The following is a 25,600-nucleotide window of genomic DNA, read 5'->3' on the forward strand; positions in this document are numbered from 1 at the left end:
TAAAGGGCTATCAATGTTGTGGAAATTAATGACCTTGACCTACTTTCAAGGTTATGCCGAGAGTCAAATATTCCAAAACCCTCTTTCATGAAGATAAAAATTTTGAATGCACAATAATTTCTTCATTAATGACAAGAACAAATAATCATGCTTAATGAAGATTAAGAAAATTAAGCAATGCTATTTTTATCTATCTCTTTCATATATCTATCGGACAGTGATCAGTGCATAAAGTATATATAACAAAATCAAGATGATATAACATTCTATATGTATTGTAACTTTTTGCAGAGGTCAATCAGTTTCAAGGTGCCATCTTCTCCAGCTTCATCCAAACAGAGTCTGACACCCTACAAGGCCCCATCCCCGTCCCCAGCAAAGCGACGTCTCAGTCGGACATGGAGTGATATGATGACAACTTCAGGTCATATTCCTGCTGAGCTCAGCCATCGGGACATCAAGAAACAGGAGGTCAGAGATCCAAAAGAAATTGCTATTGAATTCTAGCTATAAAATTATGGTGCATGTCATTGAAATTACGTGTCAAAATTCTGTTTACACATATTTGCTGCATTATTGCATTCTCAAACCGAGTTCTATAACTCAATATCCCTGATTTGGGAACACATTTTATTAGCCCACCATCATCAGATGGTGGGCTATTCAAATCGCCCTGCGTCCGTGGTCCGTCGTCCTCCGTCTGTCGTCCGTCCGTAAACAATGCTTGTTATCGATATTTCTTGAGAACTACTGAAGGGATTTTGTTCAAACTTCACATGGAGGTTACCCTTGGTCCCTAGTTGTGCCATACAGATTTTGAGGCTGATCGGAAAAACAAGATGGCCGCCAGGCAGCCATCTTTGATTTTGGCAGTTGAAGTTTGTTATCGATATTTCTTGAGAACTACTGAAGGGATTTTGTTCAAACTTCACATGGAGGGTACCCTTGGTCCCTAGTTTTGCCATACAGATTTTGAGGCTGATCGGAAAAACAAGATGGTCGCCAGGCAGCCATCTTGGATTTGGGCAGTTGAAGTTTGTTATCGATATTTCTTGAGAACTACTGAAGGAATTTTGTTCAAACTTCACATGGAGGTTACCCTTGGTCCCTATTTGTGCCATACAAATTTTGAGGCTGATAGGAAAAACAAGATGGCCGCCAGATGGCCATCTTGGATTTTGATAGTTAAGGTTTGATATCCCTATTTCTCAAAAAGTGCTGAAGGGATCTTTCTCAAATTTAATATGTAGGTTCTCCTAGGGCCCTTGTTGTGCTTATTGCATTTTTGGACCAATCGGTGAACAAGATGGCCGCCAGGCCGCCATCTTGGATTTTGATAGTTAAAGTTTGTTATCGCTATTTCTCAGATAGTACTGAAGGGAATTTCATATGTAGGTTCCCCTAAGGACCTACACTACTGCATAGAACTTTAATTAAAATGTACTTAAAATCCAATTAACACTGTCATTAGAATCATTGGCGTTTTTCATTAAAACTGCTCATTAAATTCATGTTTTTCTTAATTTAATGAGCTGCAGTTTATTTCATTAAAAATCATTAAACTGCCTAATTTTAATGCTCATTAAGAACAACTAATTTCTCATTAAAATAAGTTTTCAAGGCCATAAAAATTATGATTTAAGAAGTTCAGCATTTTGAATGATCATTTACTTCTTGTAGTCTATTGAATTTCAGCGATCATTAATTTGCATTTTAATTAGTCATTAATGATTTGTTGATGATAATTGAAATATTTGATGTAAGTATAATGAACCATGAATGGAATTATCATTAATAAATGCAAAACAATAACATTTAATCAAAATTTCTAATTTATATCTAACTTTAGGACAATGAAAATGTAGCATGAAATTTAATGACCATTAGTTTTGGATGAAAATCTATCTAATATAATTATTGGCCATTATTTCTTTATGTGTGTCATGAAATATATATTTTGATACCATTAAATATTTTTTAATGGCCATTAATCAAAATAAGAAGTCATGTGACTTCAATTTTTCCGCCAAAATAGACAAAATCCAAAATGGCAGCAGTGTCTGTTGAAGTGTTGGAGGGGAATATTCATTCTTCTTAAAATGTAAGTTTTGAGAACTGGTGAAAAGATTATCTCATTCCTGAATATCTTAGGTACAGATGAACACTTTCAGTAGATTTTAAATGTGTTTACAATTCTTTATCAACGTGAAATAGGGCACACAAATATAATTTCTGAGGTGTACCAAAAAAGTCATTGTGTTTGGTTTAAAAATTTAAGTGTTTTGTCAAAACAAAAATATTAGAAATCTTAGTTTCACTATGTTATTAGTTTTGGTATAACAAGTAGTTTTATTTGTAGGCAAATAACAATTATTTTGTTTATTAAGAACAGTAAACATCAGCAAAAACTAGTTAACTTTCTAAGATAGTATGTAATCGCCAATTATATAATGAAAATCCATCACAGACAGGAAAGTAAATATAAAGGTCATGTTCATCTTTTAAACTTGCCATTTATAGGCCATTAACGAAATTTAGGACATTAATGTGAAAGACACCAGGAATATTCAAGCCCAAGGATAATGCTGAAAAATGATATTTGATTGACATGTACAAGGTTTATCAGTTGTTATGACCCTCAAACTAGATATTGAGCACCATTATTTTGCAATGCTAATCAAAAGTGATGGCAATTAATCAATTAAATATTGATAAAAAATAATGGAATTTGATCATTAATATGCACCCACTAAATACCAAATTAATGGGCAGTTGCTCGGTCACATTTGCAAGTATTAGATGATATGAATATAATATATGCATTTTTAGCTCACCATGTCAGGAGATGTGTGGGCTAATTTTCAACAACAATTGCTTAATAAGGAGTTAATTAAGGCGTACATAGCTATTAAAATTTAAATTTGTTTTATCATTACCAATTAATCATTTTAATGTTCTTAATCATGCACTGATTTCATTAAATTTTAATGATTTTAATTATTGTTAAACCAGATCAGATGACGACAATGAAAAGAAAATTAAAAACTTGACAATTTTTTAATCAATTTTTAATTAATTTTAAAATATCATTAATCAAATAATTAAAACCTCATTAAGTTATTTTTCGTTAATATGATATTTTGAATAGCATTAAAGATGATCTTTTGTGAAAAGATTAAGAAACAATTAATGTTCTTATTCATGCATGTTTTTCATGGAATTTTGATGAGGTTTTAATGCAAGAACATTTATGATATTTTCATGACAATTTAATAGCCATTCTATGCAGTAGTGCTAGTTGTTCATATTGCATTTTGGGACCGATTGGTCAACAAGATGGCCGTCAGGCAGCCATCTTGAATTTTGTTATTCAAAGATTGCTATCGCTATTTCTCAGAAAGTACTGAAGGGACCTGTCTCAAAATTCATATGTAGGTTCCCCTAGGGCCCTAGTTGTGCACATTGTGATTTGGGACCGATCGGTCAACAAGATTGCTGCCAGGCAGCCATCTTGGATTTTTATATTCAAAGTTTGTTATCGCTATTTCTCAGAAAGTATTGAATGGATCTTTCTCAAATTTCACATGTAGGTTCCCCTAGGGCCCTAGTTGTGCATATTGTGATTTGGGACCGATTGATCAACAAGATGGCCGCCAAGGAGTCATCTTGGATTTTTATAGTTGAAGTTTGTTACCACTATTTCTCAAAAGGTACTGAAGTGATCTGTCTCAAATTTTATATGTACCGTAGTATGTTTGAAAAAGTTTAAAAAGTAGAGAAAAGATCCATCTTTCCTTTGTCAGATATAGATCATTCTTTGGTGGGCGCCAAGATCCCTCTGGGATCTCTTGATGACATATTTCATTCCTATTAGCAATGTATATAAATTTAGAATGACCCTTACAGACATAGTATAGACTAAAAAGAAAACTCGACACATCCTTTAGCACTTTCACCGTGTCTAAGCGGCTCTTCTGAGAAGATTAAGATCATTCAAAACAGATTAATAAATTTTTTCTTATTTAATTGTTTTTGTAGTAGCCATACCAGATTATAAAGGTTTTCAAAACATCCAATATCATTTGGTTGCCATTCCAATATCATTTGGTTGCCATAGTTACTAAATGAAAGTCAAAATGAACTTAAAAACTCGGTTTATGTATCATAAGGGCTTTTCACTATTTGTGAAAAGACCTATTGTTTTCGTTAAGTTTCTTATTCTTATTATTATTATTCTTCCTGTTTTTGTGAACGCTCTATCGGTCAGACGGTAAGACATAGAATAAAAATTAATTCAGTATGTTTAAACCATGTATCTGAAGGTGTTCCATGAACAAAATTAAGTAGGTCAAAAATTTCAAAATGGCCGCCATGACGTAAAAAACTCAAATAGTATGAAAGCTATTTCAAATCTGATGGTATTTTATTGTAGGAAATGAACATATCTAACTTTTACCCATTACATATTTCCACAAAATGCGTCTCGTTAAAAAGCTTGCTAGAGGTCTAAGTTTACCAAATGTGACTATATTTAGATTTTTTTTGTAATTATCCATTTTTTCCCCAATTTTTTGCATTGAATCGATGCAGTATGTCATTGTGAAGTTTTTGATGTCTTCAAAATTAAAATTGGTCCACTAATTATTTTTTTATGACGTAATTAATATTTAACAAAGAATGTATTGCAAATTTCGACAATTATATTATAAACGTCTCCTCTGATTTCACCAGTCCGATCAAGCCTAAACTCGCACAAGATCTTCCACTTATCACCGTGACCAATTCTTGTTAATATGGTGTCTATTCAAATTCAAATATGGCCGCAATGACGTCACTTCCGGTTTAACCTAGACAGCCATAACTCGTTCCAGGGTTGGGGTAATTAAAATTGTAATTGTAATTAATTGCAATTAATTACATTTTTTCAAGTAATTGAAAGTAATTTGTAATTAAGAAATATTTCAATTACATGTAATTGTAATTGTAATTAATTACATTCTAAAAAATGTGTAATTAACAATTACATTTCAATTACTTTTCAATTACATTACATTTATATATTTACTTATGTCTAAATAATTACAAAGATTAATGAATGTATGACATTTATTTGACTTATATGTAGAAATTTAATTATAAACAGTTAACATATGTGAGGTAGTGACCATAGTATATATATATATATACTACACTTGTACCTGTAGTTTACACCTCAGGCAATATACAGGTGTGAGGTGTGAACACAAAGCCTGTGATTACAACTCACAAAGGTCTTGCGTGTATAACACATGTTGATCACCTAATTAGCAAATCTAATGAAGGCAAAAATATAGATGATAGTTCAGATTAGTCTTCACTGCCCCTGCCAAGAAAAAATGATAACAGAAGACTTTTTCCAGTTTTCTTCCCACTACACCGTCACGAAAGAGACACAACTGAGGTCTTATAAATTCAATGAATTCTAGGCATCTACATTAGTGAAGATTGCACAGAGAAATGTTGTGACCCATTAAAGTTCTGGAAAGATTATTCTTGCAGATTTCTAAATTCGTCTTTTTTAGCTAGGAAGTACTTAGCTATACCAGCTCCAGTACAGAGTGTTTAGTGTTGCTGGCAAAGTATTCCGACCAGACAGATACAGACTGTCTGATGATGATTTTGAGATGCTAATGGTGATAAAATGCAATAAAAAATATGAATACCTGGTACATAAAGTTGACGCATTTAACAATATTACTGCTAGGTCCAATAAAAATGTACATGTAAAACTAATACACCCTACCAATACTCTATTGTAACTTGCGGTTTATGTGAAGTGAACATGTGTTCTATCAGAATTTACTGATATTGAGTATATCCAGAGATTTAAATCTCTGGTATATCTGTATAACTGCTACAGTGTATGATTATACAAATGTGTATATATGCAAGGACGTACATCTCACTTATAAATCCTTGGTATAACCATATAAATAAACATATTAAGAAAATGTAATGTGTAATTGTAATTAATTACTTTTTGAATGTAATTGTAATTGTAATTAATTACATTTACAAAACTGAGTAATTGTAATTGTAATTGTAATTGAGTTTTGACCAAGTAATTGTAATTGTAATTAATTACATTGCAATGTAATTGACCCCAACCCTGACTCGTTAACCACTGAGCCAATTTCTTTCATTTCGTTATATGTTATGTAGAATAGTATATGGAGAAACTTTGTAATTGTACATTTTTCTCCTTGGCTTTCATTTCAAGTTGATGATTGAAATATTTTGAGGTAAGATTTCCAAATAAGGTTGTCAAAGGATGTTTGAACATAATTTGTGGATGCTATAATTACATCACTTAGTGTCTGAGGTAAAGCAAAAGTATGTAGATTCCTTTCAGATGAATTTCTAATTCCTCATAAAGAACATAACCCAAGTAATCCATCTAACTACTATTCATTGCAGGCTATCTATGAGCTGTACCAGGGGGAGAAAGACCTGGCAGAAGATCTGATTAATGTGAAGAAGGTAATGTCTGTCCAATGATTACTCAATGTCATTTGTTTTGGTATGATAAGAAGGTAAGCTCTGTCAAATGATTACTCAATGTCATTTGTTTTAGTGGGATAAAATCTTCTCCACTCGCAAATGTGGTAGAATCAAATACTCTTCAAAGATTGAAGAGTCACATTTGGTTAGAATTATTAGCCTGAGATAGCATTTTAGCATCATATCAATAATGCATATTGGTCCTGGCTTACCCCCATCTACATAGATTAAAAGTTCAAATCGATATTCTGATTTCAAGTGCCTGAGTGGCCAAGTGTTTTCGTCTTTGTTTCTTTCTGTATCCAAACCCAGGTGACTTAAAACCCATGGGCCTCTTGTATATAGAATGTTTTATTGATGAAAGTTGCAAATTCAAGTGATGGATCAGGTAATCAGTTAACTCACAACTCATTCAAATGTTGTGGTCGCTACTGAAAGTATCAAATGTTGTGGTCGCTACCGAAAGTATCAAATGTTGTGGTCGCTACCGAAAGTATCAAATGTTGTGGTCGCTACCGAAAGTATCAAATGTTGTGGTCGCTACCGAAAGTATCAAATGTTGTGGTCGCTACCGAAAGTATCAAATGTTGTGGTCGCTACCGAAAGTATCAAATGTTGTGGTCGCTACCGAAAGTATCAAATGTTGTGGTCGCTACCGAAAGTATCAAATGTTGTGGTCGCTACCAAAAGTATAAAATGTTGTGGTCGCTACTGAAAGTAAATATGGAGTTCATTCTTAGAGTAAATGCATATTGCTGCTGAGATTAATTGAACTATGTTTAAAGACTGTATGATGCTTATAATATGATCATCATTATAGAATAATATTGTATAGTATATTGCCTGAAGTTATAGAATGTGTATAAACTTAATTGTCGATTATTATTTCGCTAAAAATGCAGCAAAACTGTTTGACAAAATCAAGGAAAATACACCTGTAACTGAAATATATATCTCATGTGTGCAGACATGTTTTTTCGTTGCAATTGTCTGCAAATTAAACGTGTCGTGAAGTATTATTTAAAAAATATATAATTCAGTTATGTTTTGATCATTGATCATTTTTAATGTTATATGTACCATAGCTAGACGAAATTTTGGCATATTTTTTTCTGTAATCTATTAAAAACAATCAAATTGAGTGAATTAAGCTGTCAAAATTATTGAAATGGACAAATGTATACGGGATAACTGAGTTTCAGTCGGTTGATTTTCCTTGAATGAAGCCATTTTAATGATAGAACATGCTTCTGGTACGTAATTATTTAGTTGTATTGTATATGGTAGAAAATGCTTCTGTTAGGTAATTATACTGTATTTCCTGGGATTATTTTAATGTATGATTGCTAAACCAGAGAGAAAATCTACAACTTTTACAAGTGTATTATAACATAATCAAAGGAAAGAACGCTTGTTTGCTGTGATATCGATGTATTAATGCTTCATCATGAGTACAAAAAGAGTTCAAACTGTCTGATATATTTGATGATTCAATATTGCGAACTAAAATGGTAAAATGTTTGGCAAAATGTTGATTCAATTTATAACCCTCATACTTATGAATCTAAATTTAAAGCAATAAGTAAAACTGAACTCTTTCAAAAATACTGCATTTGGACTTTTGTGACCAATTTTGTAAACCAATTAAGTGAGATGAGATGTTTATGTTATATAAATACATTTTTTATTTTAACATTTAAGACATATCGTGACTCGATGAAGAAACTCCAGCTTTTGTCAGATGGAGAACTACAGCAGATATTTGGACCAATTGACTCCCTGATCCCTGTCCATGAAGGTAAAATTCTATCAGGTATTACTTTCTGTGAAAATAACTCCAGAAAGAATGATAATTATCTTATTCTAACTTTGAGGAGAAACCTTTGTTGGCTTTAACTCTTTCGGTACTCATTCAATACAGATAAATCTTGGTAAAAATGTTTAAAGAAGATAATATGTATTGAAAATATGATAAAGATGACAATAATTACATACCAGATGCATGTTCAATCGTTAATTCACGGAACAATATTGATATTTTCATTCGCATTTGACCAATCAGGATGTAGCATTGGCAGTGAAAATATCATTTTGATTGTTACCTACTGGTAATTAGTTTATGCACAAAAATTACATCATATTTTTGAGTAGAAATACGATGGTATGCTCACAAAAATATAACGTAATATTCGCAAGGGCAGATAAATTAAAATAAAATACAATGGCTGAATAACCTTTGGGGGAACTAGCAGTGATGATCTTCTGTAAATGAAAGCAAGAAAAATGTAATAAAAAGAATATTCCATGTTTCTTAATGAATGCCAGTGATATTCCACTTCACTCGATGTCAGAAATATAACTGGTATTCATCAAGTAATATCCTCTTTATATATACTGATTTTTACTGCCAAAAGTGATTGTCAGCTCTTATCTGTACTTGTAAAATTAAAACAATTATTTGTGAATATGAAAATTACGACACATCTAACTTGCACATGTGTCACACTTGTTGGTCAACAGATGTATTTCCTGGAATTCTGTCAAACAATTTTGCCATGTTTGTCATGAAACAATCAGCTGTCAAGTTCACATATGTAAGTTTAGGCCATACAATGTTAATTATTTGTTTCTAAGGCCCACCCGTATTGTTTTTAAATCCCAGCATCAGCCGATTTTATCAATAATTCAACAAAACAAAAAAAAACAATCTCTGCAGCGGCATGCATTTGCTCAATACACAAAGGTCGAAGCCCATAATTTGAATGAGTACAGAAAGAGTTGATAGATTATATATAGCCCATTTGGATATAACTGAATGTGACATTATGCACCAATTGATTTTATATTTGAATGCAGACCTAGCTATGAAGCTACAGAACAACCGTCGGCCTGATGGCACTACAAACAGAGTTGGAGAGATCCTGGTAGATTGGGTAAGTTATTTCTGCTGTCACAATATAGGTATGTGAAATTGATCATTACCGTATTTCACCGCAAATAAGACCCCTCCCGCAAATAAGACCCCCCACCTATTTTGACACATTTTCAGACTTAGGGGGGATGTCTGCAAATAAGACCCCCCACCAATTTTTCAGTTTACTGGATGATGGATTTGAGCAATGGAGTAATTAAAAATATCACCAAAATGACTTTGTATCGGAATTTTTGTTTTTGTTTATTTTATCGGCATAGAAAAATCACGTAGTAAAGAACTGTTTGTGTGCTTGTTATTTTTGTCATTTAATTCAAGTTAATTCACGGGTGATTTAATTTAATTATCAATAACTACGAAATGTGAACAGTGCTTATATTTAATCGGAGGCTATTTTCAACAAAATACGCCGATATTTGTTTCCATGAACACTTCAACACGTTTTAGTGTTCCTAACTTACGGCTTGTCATTTTTTACATGCATCGGCAAAGATATTCGTCATTGATGCAGATCGTTTCTGCACTCGTGGATTCTAACTTAATACAATCATTACCTTAAACATCTACTTAAGGCATTTACAATTTCAAATATGTTTATTTGTGAACGTAACGTACCTGCAGTTCACGATCAGTTGGAGAAACCATGCTTTACTTTTCGGCCGCCATGTTTTGTTTACGCAGTCAGTACAATATGATTAGCCGCAAAGTTTCGTATTTTACTCTGGATACAAAAATACTTGCTACGATGTTTTAATGCAGTTAATACTTGGATTAATATCTGAAATATTATCAAAAACTATCGTCGTATCAATAGCAATACCGATCAAATTCCCAAACACGACCCGGTGTGAAAATGTGAAAGTATGGCTTCAACCCGGCGCCATTTTCCTACACATGTGTGTACGATGTTACAAACAACTGCATCAGTGCATGTCGGCACGTTGAAGTTAAATCACGATCGTTTGCTCATTTGACTGAGACAAATGTACGTAAATTCTTCTGTCTATAAACAAATTTGATATGTAAACGTTTGCAGTGAATTTTAAATAGGCCTGAGTCTGAACGGCGATCGTCCTTCCGATTCACGGCGATTGATTCACGTGTTTACTAAGACGGAGATGTAGTTGTGATCGTAAACAATAACCTAATTTGAATATTTTAAAATAACAATACGATTATTAAAACTTCTAGATTAAAATGACATTGCTTATGATGCTGTTTCTTCGTTTTGATTCATTGGTGAATGTCCGCGTGACTCTTGCAAAAATGTGCTATTACCCATCTGTCATACGACTGTTACAACGATGACAGGACATTAAAAAATCCAATATGGCGACCTCATAGATCGATGTTATCAGGCGGGTTGTCCGCAAATAAGACCCCCCACCACTTTTGACCTTTATTTCTTCTCTGGGAGGGGGGTAAGTTATTTCTGCTGTCACAATATGTAGGTATGTGAAATTGATCATTCATAATTGTTGACGTCTGCTACTCCACACAAATTTGACTGATATAAGAAATAACTCCCTCTCTACATCTTACACAGCACAAAAGTGTTCCAATTATAGTGCAAATTATTGTCGTGAAGAAAGAAACAGTAATTACTTTCGGGTGTAGACTGATGATACATTAAAATGTGAAAAACTTTCTCACTGTATGTCTCCCAGACAATTTCTAGTTCATCATTTGTTTCTCTGTATAAATTTGTCACTGTATGTTTCCCAGACAATTTCTAGTTCATCATTTGTTTCTCTGTATAAATTTGTCACTGTATGTTTCCCAGACAATTTCTAGTTCATCATTTGTTTCTCTGTATAAATTTGTCACTGTATGTCTCCCAGACAATTTCTAGTTCATCATTTGTTTCTCTGTATAAATTTGTCACTGTATGTTTCCCAGACAATTTCTAGTTCATCATTTGTTTCTCTGTATAAATTTGTCACTGTATGTCTCACAGACAATTTCTAGTTCATCATTTGTTTCTCTGTATAAATTTGTCACTGTATGTTTCCCAGACAATTTCTAGTTCATCATTTGTTTTTCTGTATAAATTTGTCACTGTATGTCTCCCAGACAATTTCTAGTTCATCATTTGTTTTTCTGTATAAATTTGTCACTGTATGTTTCCCAGACAATTTCTAGTTCATCATTTGTTTTTCTGTATAAATTTGTCACTGTATGTTTCCCAGACAATTTCTAGTTCATCATTTGTTTCTCTGTATAAATTTGTCACTGTATGTTTCCCAGACAATTTCTAGTTCATCATTTGTTTCTCTGTATAAATTTGTCACTGTATGTTTCCCAGACAATTTCTAGTTCATCATTTGTTTCTCTGTATAAATTTGTCACTGTATGTTTCCCAGACAATTTCTAGTTCATCATTTGTTTCTCTGTATAAATTTGTCACTGTATGTTTCACAGACAATTTCTAGTTCATCATTTGTTTCTCTGTATAAATTTGTCACTGTATGTTTCCCAGACAATTTCTAGTTCATCATTTGTTTCTCTGTATAAATTTGTCACTGTATGTCTCCCAGACAATTTCTAGTTCATCATTTGTTTCTCTGTATAAATTTGTCACTGTATGTTTCCCAGACAATTTCTAGTTCATCATTTGTTTCTCTGTATAAATTTGTCACTGTATGTCTCACAGACAATTTCTAGTTCATCATTTGTTTCTCTGTATAAATTTGTCACTGTATGTTTCCCAGACAATTTCTAGTTCATCATTTGTTTTTCTGTATAAATTTGTCACTGTATGTCTCCCAGACAATTTCTAGTTCATCATTTGTTTTTCTGTATAAATTTGTCACTGTATGTTTCCCAGACAATTTCTAGTTCATCATTTGTTTTTCTGTATAAATTTGTCACTGTATGTCTCACAGACAATTTCTAGTTCATCATTTGTTTCTCTGTATAAATTTGTCACTGTATGTTTCCCAGACAATTTCTAGTTCATCATTTGTTTTTCTGTATAAATTTGTCACTGTATGTCTCCCAGACAATTTCTAGTTCATCATTTGTTTCTCTGTATAAATTTGTCACTGTATGTTTCCCAGACAATTTCTAGTTCATCATTTGTTTTTCTGTATAAATTTGTCACTGTATGTCTCACAGACAATTTCTAGTTCATCATTTGTTTCTCTGTATAAATTTGTCACTGTATGTTTCCCAGACAATTTCTAGTTCATCATTTGTTTTTCTGTATAAATTTGTCACTGTATGTTTCCCAGACAATTTCTAGTTCATCATTTGTTTCTCTGTATAAATTTGTCACTGTATGTTTCCCAGACAATTTCTAGTTCATCATTTGTTTTCTCTGTATAAATTTGTCACTGTATGTTTCCCAGACAATTTCTAGTTCATCATTTGTTTCTCTGTATAAATTTGTCACTGTATGTTTCCCAGACAATTTCTAGTTCATCATTTGTTTTTCTGTATAAATTTGTCACTGTATGTCTCACAGACAATTTCTAGTTCATCATTTGTTTCTCTGTATAAATTTGTCACTGTATGTTTCCCAGACAATTTCTAGTTCATCATTTGTTTCTCTGCATAAATTTGTCACTGTATGTTTCCCAGACAATTTCTAGTTCATCATTTGTTTTTCTGTATAAATTTGTCACTGTATGTCTCAGACAATTTCTAGTTCATCATTTGTTTCTCTGTATAAAGGTGCCGTCTCTGAAGGAGTATGTTACATTCTGTAGTAACCAGGTGTTTGGGAAAGCCCTGTTGGACGAGAAGCTAGCTAATCCTGCAGTTGATGATTTTCTCCAGAGATGTCAGAACTCCCCTTTTAGTCGTAAACTTGATCTTTGGACATTGCTAGGTAAATTTTCATGTTATTTTGTGTGCCATATCTGCCCTGTGTATTTTAATTGTATTGAGGAAGTGACATTTATTAATTACAGTATTTGTAGTATTCTTATTTGTAATTTCCAATCTTGTCAAAACTAGATAATATATACTACGGTGCATCCAGTAGACTCTTGAGAGTATGAACTCTTCAGTTTGAAGCATATGTCTATTTGTCATATGTTTCGACTCTTCAGATTTCTGAGAAATTGTGATTTGACTCCTGAATCTGCTAAAAGTCAAGGGTCAACTGGATGCCCTGTTAATAAATAAATACTAAATGGTTGCAGAAGACAGGTGGTCATAGAAAAAACGTGTCATTCAATATCTGATCTTTTCATAATTAATTGAAAAAAGTTCACATGGGATATGTGAGTGAAGCATTCATCTAAAATCAGTTACCAATACCAAACAGAATACTACCATCTTCTGTAGTTCTTATATGTTCAGATTGCCTCTTCTTCTCAAGTTTTTAACCAAATCTTTATATCATATCGGTGTTGACATTATTTTATTTTGAAATGGACTTTTGCAGATGGAGCTAGGAGCAAGTTCATCAAGTATCCTCTTCTTATCAAGAGCATCAAGAAATATGTGAGTTTCATGAATGGGAATCATTCATGTACCACATGATATATACCCGATAACGTTTGTGTGGGACTATTGTTTCTATTGGTGATGGAATGATGTCAAAAGATGAAATCCCGCGCTAACGTCATTTCAGCAGGAGGATTACAAATAGTTTTGTTTCATCACCACTGGAGATACTAGTCCCGCACATTCACCATCGGGTATCACGTAGTACGTGAATGAGTCCTATTCACTTCATTTATGGGATGGAGTTGAGGGAATACTTTGTCAAACTGTACTCTCAGAGCTCCTGATAATAATTTCTATGCATAAGCGCGTAATAACACATTGAAAATAATTTCTATGTGTACAAAGAAATGCATTAGAAAAACTAAATATGCATTGTTTTCAAAGATGATGCTTATCCAAGATGGCTTAAGGGCATTTGGATTTTGACATTTCACATAAATTACTATTTCTCATAAAGTACTAAAGGAATCTCTTGTTAAATATAAACATTGGAATACAAGATGGCCAACTGCAGACAGTCATCTTGGATTTTGATAGTTAACGATTGTTACCAATATTTTTCAGAAAAAAAACTAGTAGGTCCTCCTTTATATACATACCCCGATTTCGCATTCTGGAAGTGATTAGAAAACAATGTGATCATCTGGGATTTTGTAATTGAAGTGTTTTGCTGTTTGATCTTCTCACTAACATAGATTGTTCACTGGTTATATAGAGCAAAAAGATATTATTTTGTGATATCAGAATTATGAAAAAAATTATTTTTAGAATTAATAGCCAAATTTACAGTACTTCTAACTTCATCTAGATATGAGCTTGTCTTCCAGCAATATTTTGTCATTACCTGTATTTTCTAAATTTTAGACACAGACAGAAGATGAAGACACCCACTACCTGAATGAAGCTGTGAGTACTTACTGGTGGATATTTGAAATAGTCGTTTCTTTCATATCTGGATTTTATTGAAAATTGAGTAAATTCAACAACATTCAAAACGCCATTGTAACGGTAATGTGTCACGGTAACAGAAAACATGTTTAATATACAATCTGATTCTCTTTCCCATTCTTTGTATTCTCTCTTGATTCCGTAGTTATAGTCTTGCCCCGAAAGGCTTTGAGAAGATATCAGACAAAATGACCAGTTGTTGTGTGCTAAGTTATTCATTTTAAACATACTAAGTTTAGCGCAATTATTTGAGCTTAGTTAGAAACATTTTATGAATTATTTAAAAAAAAAAAAAACTGCATCAAGTTTTTATTTTGATAGACTGCCATTTTGCTGATGATAACGTCTGTTTAATTTATCTTGTTCCGCTGCCATGAAAATTGATACATGGTCAAAATAATTATTTAGCATCCAGAAAATTGGTTTTGAACTTTAGATACTTTTCATATATCTCTGCATTGAAAATTTGAATTCAATAGGACTTTTAAATCTAAAGAAAGAACATTAGTGTCGACTATGGTCAAAAATGGAGAATTGGGAGGGTAAAATCCTGTCGACAATGGTACGGAAAGAATTGAATAAAGATATTATTTCATGAACAACTGCAGAAAAATTCAACATTTATGTGTTTTTTTTTCTTGAATTCAATACGAAATTGCCATTTTTTGGATTTTAAAGATTGGATATAGATTATTTTTATGATACATAATTTAATAAAACTGATTTAAAACATATTTTTTTCATGAAGATAAATATGAAGTGCTATTTCATAATTACTTATTTTCAATGTTTTAATAAGACTTTTGGCTAAATTGACCACAGTCCTACATTAGTATTATACATTAAAAACAAAATCTTTAAAAAGTTTGATAGGTGCGAAATACAAAAACATTGGTCAGAATGAATCGTGTTATGCAATCTCTGAACAGTATTTCCATGTAAAAAAGGAAAAATAACCTTGATTATTTAGATTAGATAGTTTACTTAAAATGTATCTCTAATAAATTTGTTCTACACAGATCCAAGTATTTGAAGAATTGTCTCAATAAACATCATGTAATTTCCTGTGAGAAATTGGGACATTAGTTTTGGACATTCTACCATTACAGATATTTGGAACTTCTTTCAATAAAATTTCTATTATTTAGCATAACTTAAACCATTGAAACTAATTTAAATGCTGTACTAAATTGATTATTTATGGGATTTATTTAATTAAAGATAAAGACATAGAAAATAAAAAATGTCCCTATGGAGATATTGACGCATTTAGTGTGTCGCCTGCAACGCAAGGGTGTCACTTATATAATTAGGTATCACTATGTCGGCGGCGTCTGGGAAACGGTTCCCATGCGATAACTTTAGTATTTAATCGTCCGATTTCAACCAAATTTGGTATATGGCTTTATATCAATGAGATCTCAGATGAGTTCAATAATGGTCAAAATCTGTGAATATTTGCAAGAGTTACAGGACTTTAAAATTGTCAAAACAGATAAATCCATGGTTTCTGCTCGATAACTTTATCATTTATTGTCTGATTTCAACCAAATTTGGTATATTGCTTTATATTAATGAGTTCTTAAAGGATTCGATACTGGTCAAAATCCATCAATATTTACAAGAGTTACAGGACTTAATAACTTCACAATTAGTAATTTTTGTGTTGCTGTGCAGGCGACACATCCACTTCCGTGGAATTCTTGTTGTTATTGATATATAACAGTACGTAGTCACCGGTACAGAAGGGTAAATTTATAAAATATTTATATAACTCTCCCAAATTCTATCTCTGAAAACCAACTTCTTTGTAAATTTCAAGCGAATCTTGTATCAGTACCTTCACAATATTCTCAACTGATAGCATCTTCCAGAACAATACAAAGCAAATTAGGTTTATATAGTCAATAAAAGAAAGAGTGGAAACAGATACCGTATTCGACCCAATTAGCGCCCATGTCCCTATAAGCGCCTCTCCCTCTTTTTGAGGCCTCAATTTTAATTGCCCAGGCACAAATAAGGACCAAAACTACGTAAAATGGTATAAATTTGCAATAATTTTGACTTATTAGCACCTTTTCATTTTTATCAATTTTTTAAGCGCCCTGGGCGCTTATTGGGTCAAATACAGTACAGCTAATTATTATTTGTGCCAACCAAATACATTTACACCGTTATTTATAATTATATATGTGCTGTTTATTATACAAAGCTGTAGACTATACATGCACTATATACATCACATATTGATGGTTAGAAAGTTCTACTTTCGTTTTCAATCATATAATATTTTCACGATTCCGATATGATTATTTGTTACTTGCAAAATATCTTAGAGCAGGGGCCTTATATATAGATGCATATTGAACTGGAAATTAAGGTTTTAGGAAGTATAGTTTGCATACACTTGATGTCGAACAGACATATTTCTAGTTTGTAACATACATTTTTAATTACTAACATTAAAACCACAAACTTTATGACTTATAAACACATATGTTACAGATCAAGCTGTCTGAGAGTGTGATAGCAGAAGCAGACAAGATGACAGGCGAGGCCAAATGCCGCTACTACAGGTGTCAGATCTCCTTTCTGTTTGACGAAGAGGTACATCTTTAGTGTTATATCAAACAACTTGACAATGTAACTTTGATTCAAGTTTATGATGAAATAAATGTATGCATTGCCTGTATTTTGTGACTTTAACAAATCATGCAGCTATCTTTCTGTGTACAAATATAGAATAAGATATACTTTTTAACATCTATACATTAACAAAAACATGGTGGACTATCTGAAAAAAATATAATTGACTGATTCCTTTTAAATAATTTTATCCTACGTCTGTGATATGTGATAATGTATATGTTTGATATTAACCACTGTCGGCTCGTGAAAATGTTCAGACACATTACCTCTAATCCTCTACCTGGTGAAAATGTTCAGACACATTACCTGTAGTCCTCTACCTGGTGAAAATGTTCAGACACATTACCTCTAGTCCTCTACCTGGTGAAAATGTTCAGACACATTACCTCTAGTCCTCTACCTGGTGAAAATGTTCAGACACATTACCACTAGTCCTCTACCTGGTGAAAATGTTCAGACACATTACCACTAGTCCTCTACCTGGTGAAAATGTTCAGACACATTACCACTAGTCCTCTACCTGGTGAAAATGTTTCAGACACATTACCACTAGTCCTCTACCTGGTGAAAATGTTCAGACACATTACCTCTAGTCCTCTACCTGGTGAAAATGTTCAGACACATTACCACTAGTCCTCTACCTGGTGAAAATGTTCAGACACATTACCACTAGTCCTCTACCTGGTGAAAATGTTCAGACACATTACCACTAGTCCTCTACCTGGTGAAAATGTTCAGACACATTACCACTAGTCCTCTACCTGGTGAAAATGTTCAGACACATTACCACTAGTCCTCTACCTGGTGAAAATGTTCAGACACATTACCACTAGTCCTCTACCTGGTGAAAATGTTCAGACACATTACCACTAGTCCTCTACCTGGTGAAAATGTTCAGACACATTACCACTAGTCCTCTACCTGGTGAAAATGTTCAGACACATTACCACTAGTCCTCTACCTGGTGAAAATGTTCAGACACATTACCACTAGTCCTCTACCTGGTGAAAATGTTCAGACACATTACCACTAGTCCTCTACCTGGTGAAAATGTTCAGACACATTACCACTAGTCCTCTACCTGGTGAAAATGTTCAGACACATTACCACTAGTCCTCTACCTGGTGAAAATGTTCAGACACATTACCACTAGTCCTCTACCTGGTGAAAATGTTCAGACACATTACCACTAGTCCTCTACCTGGTGAAAATGTTCAGACACATTACCACTAGTCCTCTACCTGGTGAAAATGTTCAGACACATTACCACTAGTCCTCTACCTGGTGAAAATGTTCAGACACATTACCACTAGTCCTCTACCTGGTGAAAATGTTCAGACACATTACCACTAGTCCTCTACCTGGTGAAAATGTTCAGACACATTACCACTAGTCCTCTACCTGGTGAAAATGTTCAGACACATTACCACTAGTCCTCTACCTGGTGAAAATGTTCAGACACATTACCACTAGTCCTCTACCTGGTGAAAATGTTCAGACACATTACCACTAGTCCTCTACCTGGTGAAAATGTTCAGACACATTACCACTAGTCCTCTACCTGGTGAAAATGTTCAGACACATTACCACTAGTCCTCTACCTGGTGAAAATGTTCAGACACATTACCTCTAGTCCTCTACCTGGTGAAAATGTTCAGACACATTACCACTAGTCCTCTACCTGGTGAAAATGTTCAGACACATTACCACTAGTCCTCTACCTGGTGAAAATGTTCAGACACATTACCACTAGTCCTCTACCTGGTGAAAATGTTCAGACACATTACCACTAGTCCTCTACCTGGTGTTCAGACACATTACCTCTAGTCCTCTAGAAAATGTTCACATTACCTCTAGTCCTCTACCTGGTGAAAATGTTCAGACACATTACCCTAGTCCTCTACCTGGTGAAAATGTTCAGACACATTACCACTAGTCCTCTCTACCTGGTGAAAATGTTCAGACACATTACCACTAGTCCTCTACCTGGTGAAAATGTTCAGACACATTACCTCTAGTCCTCTACCTGGTGAAAATGTTCAGACACATTACCACTAGTCCTCTACCTGGTGAAAATGTTCAGACACATTACCACTAGTCCTCTACCTGGTGAAAATGTTCAGACACATTACCCACTAGTCCTCTACCTGGTGAAAAAATGTTCAGACACATTACCACTAGTCCTCTACCTGGTGAAAATGTTCAGACACATTACCACTAGTCCTCTACCTGGTGAAAATGTTCAGACACATTACCACTAGTCCTCTACCTGGTGAAAATGTTCAGACACATTACCACTAGTCCCTCTACCTGGTGAAAATGTTCAGACACATTACCACTACTAGTCCTCTACCTGGTGAAAATGTTCAGACACATTACCACTAGTCCTCTACCTGGTGAAAATGTTCAGACACATTACCACTAGTCCTCTACCTGGTGAAAATGTTCAGACACATTACCACTAGTCCTCTACCTGGTGAAAATGTTCAGACACATTACCACTGGTAGTCCTCTACCTGGTGAAAATGTTCAGACACATTACCACTAGTCCTCTACCTGGTGAAAATGTGACAAATGTTCACCTGGTGACACATTACCACTAGTCCTCTACCTGGTGAAAATGTTCAGACACATTACCATCTAGTCCTCTACCTGGTGAAAATGTTCAGACACATTACCACTAGTCCTCTACCTTGAAAATGTTCAGACCATTTACACTAGTCCCTCTACCTGGTGAAAATGTTCAGACACATTACTACTGGGAAAATTCAGACACCACTAGTCCTCTACCTGGTGAAAATGTTCAGACACATTACCACTAGTCCTCTACCTGGTGAAAATGTTCAGACACATTACCACTAGTCCTCTACCTGGTGAAAATGTTCAGACACATTACCACTAGTTCCTCTACCTGGTGAAAATGTTCAGACACATTACCCTCTAGTCCTCTACCTGGTGAAAATGTTCAGACACATTACCATCTAGTCCTCTACCTGGTGAAAATGTTCAGACACATTACCACTAGTCCTCTACCTGGTGAAAATGTTCAGACACATTTACCACTAGTCCTCTACCTGGTGAAAATGTTCAGACACATTACCACTAGTCCTCTACCTGGTGAAAATGTTCAGACACATTACCTCTAGTCCTCTACCTGGTGAAAATGTTCAGACACATTACCACTAGTCCTCTACCTGGTGAAAATGTTCAGACACATTACCACTAGTCCTCTACCTGGTGAAAATGTTCAGACACATTACCACTAGTCCTCTACCTGGTGAAAATGTTCAGACACATTACCACTAGTCCTCTACCTGGTGAAAATGTTCAGACACATTACCACTCGTCCTCTACCTGGTGAAAATGTTCAGACACATTACCTCTAGTCCTCTACCTGGTGAAAATGTTCAGACACATTACCTCTAGTCCTCTACCTGGTGAAAATGTTCAGACACATTACCACTAGTCCTCTACCTGGTGAAAATGTTCATGACACATTACCACTAGTCCTCTACCTGGTGAAAATGTTCAGACACATTACCACTAGTCCTCTACCTGGTGAAAATGTTCAGACACATTACCACTAGTCCTCTACCCTGGTGAAAATGTTCAGACACATTACCACTAGTCCTCTACCTGGTGAAAATGTTCAGACACATTACCACTAGTCCTCTACCTGGTGAAAATGTTCAGACACATTACCACTAGTCCTCTACCTGGTGAAAATGTTCAGAGAACGTATTACCACTAGTCCTCTACTGGTGAAAATGTTCAGAGTATTACCACTAGTCCTCTACCTGGTGAAAATGTTCAGACACATTACCACTAGTCCTCTACCTGGTGAAAATGTTCAGACACATTACCACTAGTCCTCTACGTGGTGAAAATGTTCAGACACATTACATCTAGTCCTCTACCTGGTGAAAATGTTCAGACACATTACCCCTAGTCCTCTACCTGGTGAAAATGTTCAGACACATTACCACTAGTCCTACCTGGTGAAAATGTTCAGACACATTACCACTAGTCCTCTACCTGGTGAAAATGTTCAGACACATTACCACTAGTCCTCTACCTGGTGAAAATGTTCAGACACATTACCACTAGTCCTCTACCTGGTGAAAATGTTCAGACACATTACCACTAGTCCTCTACGTGGTGAAAATGTTCAGACACATTACATCTAGTCCTCTACCTGGTGAAAATGTTCAGACACATTACCCCTAGTCCTCTACCTGGTGAAAAATGTTCAGACACATTACCACTAGTCCCTACCTGGTGAAAATGTTCAGACACATTACCACTAGTCCTCTACCTGGTGAAAATGTTCAGACACATTACCACTAGTCCTCTACCTGGTGAAAATGTTCAGACACATTACCTCTAGTCCTCTACCTGGTGAAAATGTTCAGACACATTACCACTAGTCCTCTACCTGGTGAAAATGTTCAGACACATTACCACTAGTCCTCTACCTGGTGAAAATGTTCAGACACATTACCACTAGTCCTCTACCTGGTGAAAATGTTCAGACACATTACCACTAGTCCTCTACCTGGTGAAAATGTTCAGACACATTACCACTAGTCCTCTACCTGGTGAAAATGTTCAGACACATTACCTCTAGTCCTCTACCTGGTGAAAATGTTCAGACACATTACCTCTAGTCCTCTACCTGGTGAAAATGTTCAGACACATTACCACTAGTCCTCTACCTGGTGAAAATGTTCAGACACATTACCACTAGTCCTCTACCTGGTGAAAATGTTCAGACACATTACCACTCGTCCTCTACCTGGTGAAAATGTTCAGACACATTACCTCTAGTCCTCTACCTGGTGAAAATGTTCAGACACATTACCACTAGTCCTCTACCTGGTGAAAATGTTCAGACACATTACCACTAGTCCTCTACCTGGTGAAAATGTTCAGACACATTACCACTAGTCCTCTACCTGGTGAAAATGTTCAGACACATTACCACTAGTCCTCTACCTGGTGAAAATGTTCAGACACATTACCACTAGTCCTCTACCTGGTGAAAATGTTCAGACACATTACCACTAGTCCTCTACCTGGTGAAAATGTTCAGACACATTACCACTAGTCCTCTACCTGGTGAAAATGTTCAGACACATTACCACTAGTCCTCTACCTGGTGAAAATGTTCAGACACATTACCACTAGTCCTCTACCTGGTGAAAATGTTCAGACACATTACCACTAGTCCTCTACCTGGTGAAAATGTTCAGACGTATTACCACTAGTCCTCTACCTGGTGAAAATGTTCAGACACATTACCACTAGTCCTCTACCTGGTGAAAATGTTCAGACACATTACCTCTAGTCCTCTACCTGGTGAAAATGTTCAGACACATTACCACTAGTCCTCTACCTGGTGAAAATGTTCAGACACATTACCACTAGTCCTCTACCTGGTGAAAATGTTCAGACACATTACCACTAGTCCTCTACCTGGTGAAAATGTTCAGACACATTACCTCTAGTCCTCTACCTGGTGAAAATGTTCAGACACATTACCACTCGTCCACTATATATAAAGATGTCATCTATATATACATATAGATTATAGATTCCATAGGAATATAGTTTAATGCATATATTTTCATTATTCACTCATTTTAATAGTCTCTGCATTAAAATTGTTTAAAGTTTACCAAGTAAACCGTTTATCAATGACAAGATACTCCACAAGATGGAACAGCTATTTTGATTACCATGTCAACATATATTAGTGACATCAGATATAATGGTCACATTTTGGGTGTCATTTATACGATCATTTGTTTCACTTTCATATGTTTCACTTTGGTTTGCTTAGTTTATATAGTAGAAGTGGCAAGTTTTGTAAATATTAATATATATGTATCCAACAAAGTGGTATTGTAATTGATTTATTTGTTGTTTGCAGAAGTGTGAAGCTCTGGAGCAGTCTTCCATGTTGGTGTGTAATGGAATCCTGAAAAACAACAAGAATAGTGTAAGTCTTTACAACCAATTCATACCGGGTACTTCGATAAAGTATCTGTGCTAGTTTTTAAAAATAGTGGAAATAGTACCAGGACTCTTATTGGTATTTGAAGGAAAACTAAATACATATTATTCTAAGGAAATTAAAGGCGTTAAAGAGTAGGGCTGGTTATTGGAATGTCTAAAGCGATACGATACGTATTGACAATACACTGAAACAATACACGATTCATATTGACGATACAGTGGACTTCTTTTTCAAATTAAGTTGACCATTGTGTTTTGAATACTGTGACAATAAAAGACAATTTTGATAAAACATTCTATAACCTGGATAAAACCTACCGAACATTTGATTCGTTGTATCATCTGTGTAAATAAATTACTGTCAATTCGTTTGCTTAGTTATGTAAAGTCATTTCTAATGCATCTAGGTGAGGCAGATGCTTTAAACACTTCCTTTTGATTGAAATGCTGTAACTTAAATGATGTTTTAGAATAAATTTTGTTGGAATTTCCTATTTCTATTGATAGCGAACGAAAACACTAGGTTGATTGGTTAGAACGATACAGCGATATACAGCATGTTTGCATATCGATATTCGATACGCTGCGAAAAACCGATACGTTTCGGTATATTGATATATTGATCCAGCCCTATTAAAGAGGTTAATCAAAACGACAGAGCACCCTGCGGTCAATACCACAAGTGAACATGCATATCGCTAAAGTGATTGTGTGATATATATTAAAGATGCTCCACCACCGACAGAGCATAAATGATATTCATCATTTGAACAATGATTGATGTTTAATCGTGTAGATATGTCTAATTAACAGAATAAACCAATATATAACAATTCATTTCGGTATTGCTGCATGCGTAATTAGTACTTAATTCCATATAGGATTTAGTGACACAGAATTTTTTCGGGATGCAATTAATTATTTTCCATATTTTTAACTTAAAGTAAAATTAGAAGCTCAAACTTTTCAGTGGTGGTAATGGTGTAAAGTAAATAACTTTTGCAACTGAAGAAAAATACTAAATCGTCTGCTCCTGTTTTTGATAGTGAAAAAATACCAATTGTCAGCGGTGGAGCATCTTTAAATCGGAATTAATATACAGAAAACAGTTTCATAGAAAAATGTTATCATTCTTAAGTTTTGAGAGAATTGAAAGATATTGTTGTCAGGGATTATAACACAGAATTACTGAACATATCTGTGTAAACATTTAAAACTTCATGTTTTTCATGTCATGGTTTACATGTTGGTGAAGGGCACTCAGGTGTGATAAGACATTCCTAGTAATGTTTTATAAATAGAAACAAAGAAATGGGAAGAAAACATATACTTTTAATTTTGATAGTTATTGTTCTAATCTATTATCAAAATGATATCAAGACTATTCTTGATTGTGAAGAAATCCAATAGAAGGTATCCAGAAATTGAATCCTTTATTGCAAGACATCTCCTTACGAGAGTAAAACCCCTGGCAAATATCTTTGCTTGAATTTGATGTGAGGTTAATTGTCTTTAATGACTTGAGAAGTTGATGATCTGTTTGATATGAGAAGTTTACCATACTTTCTTGTTCTATACCAGTTTAGCTTGTTTTCCAGAATCATTAAGATTTTTTGTTTATATTACAGAAGCTGTACATTTTCCTGTTTGACAAGGTGCTGGTAGTGACACGTATGGTGAACCATAATGGACATCAGGGCTTCCAGGTCTACAGACAACCCATCCCTGTAGATGAGCTCATCCTCACAGATCTCAAGGATGGAGAAGTCAAGATGGGATCCTTCCGCAGTGCCTTTGGCTCAGGCCAGACAAGCAAAGGTAAGATTGATCTGTTTGAATATGAGAAGATTTTAAAGTAAAAGAAAAAATAAGATGATGAATCCTGTCTGCGATAACCTTTATTCAGTAAAACTCACTTGGGTCACGCATGCTTGAACCAACTATATTGGATGAGTCAAATGTTTTGTTAGATTCCAAATTTTTTCTCAGACGAATTTCAGCTAAATATCTTGACATAATTAGATCTAAATACATATCAGATTTACAATAGATTTT

The 25,600-nt window shown here is 34.4% G+C and overlaps 1 protein-coding gene across 1 annotated transcript in view; it reads left to right on the top strand.

The window, feature by feature from the left end:
- The first annotated feature begins 270 nt into the window (after window positions 1–270).
- The window catches only part of LOC138336519 (rho guanine nucleotide exchange factor 3-like), a 31,315-nt gene continuing 5,985 nt past the window's right edge, over window positions 271–25,600 (top strand). The window contains exons 1-10 of the mRNA XM_069286026.1: window positions 271–471; window positions 6,457–6,519; window positions 8,242–8,338; window positions 9,397–9,473; window positions 13,148–13,304; window positions 13,866–13,924; window positions 14,795–14,836; window positions 17,384–17,485; window positions 23,460–23,528; window positions 25,174–25,363. Of these exons, the coding sequence (XP_069142127.1) occupies window positions 271–471; window positions 6,457–6,519; window positions 8,242–8,338; window positions 9,397–9,473; window positions 13,148–13,304; window positions 13,866–13,924; window positions 14,795–14,836; window positions 17,384–17,485; window positions 23,460–23,528; window positions 25,174–25,363 (1,057 nt within the window). The remainder of the gene's footprint in view (window positions 472–6,456; window positions 6,520–8,241; window positions 8,339–9,396; window positions 9,474–13,147; window positions 13,305–13,865; window positions 13,925–14,794; window positions 14,837–17,383; window positions 17,486–23,459; window positions 23,529–25,173; window positions 25,364–25,600) is intronic.

Source organism: Argopecten irradians, chromosome 12 (assembly GCF_041381155.1).
Source record: "Argopecten irradians isolate NY chromosome 12, Ai_NY, whole genome shotgun sequence".
Lineage (NCBI taxonomy): Eukaryota > Metazoa > Mollusca > Bivalvia > Pectinida > Pectinidae > Argopecten > Argopecten irradians.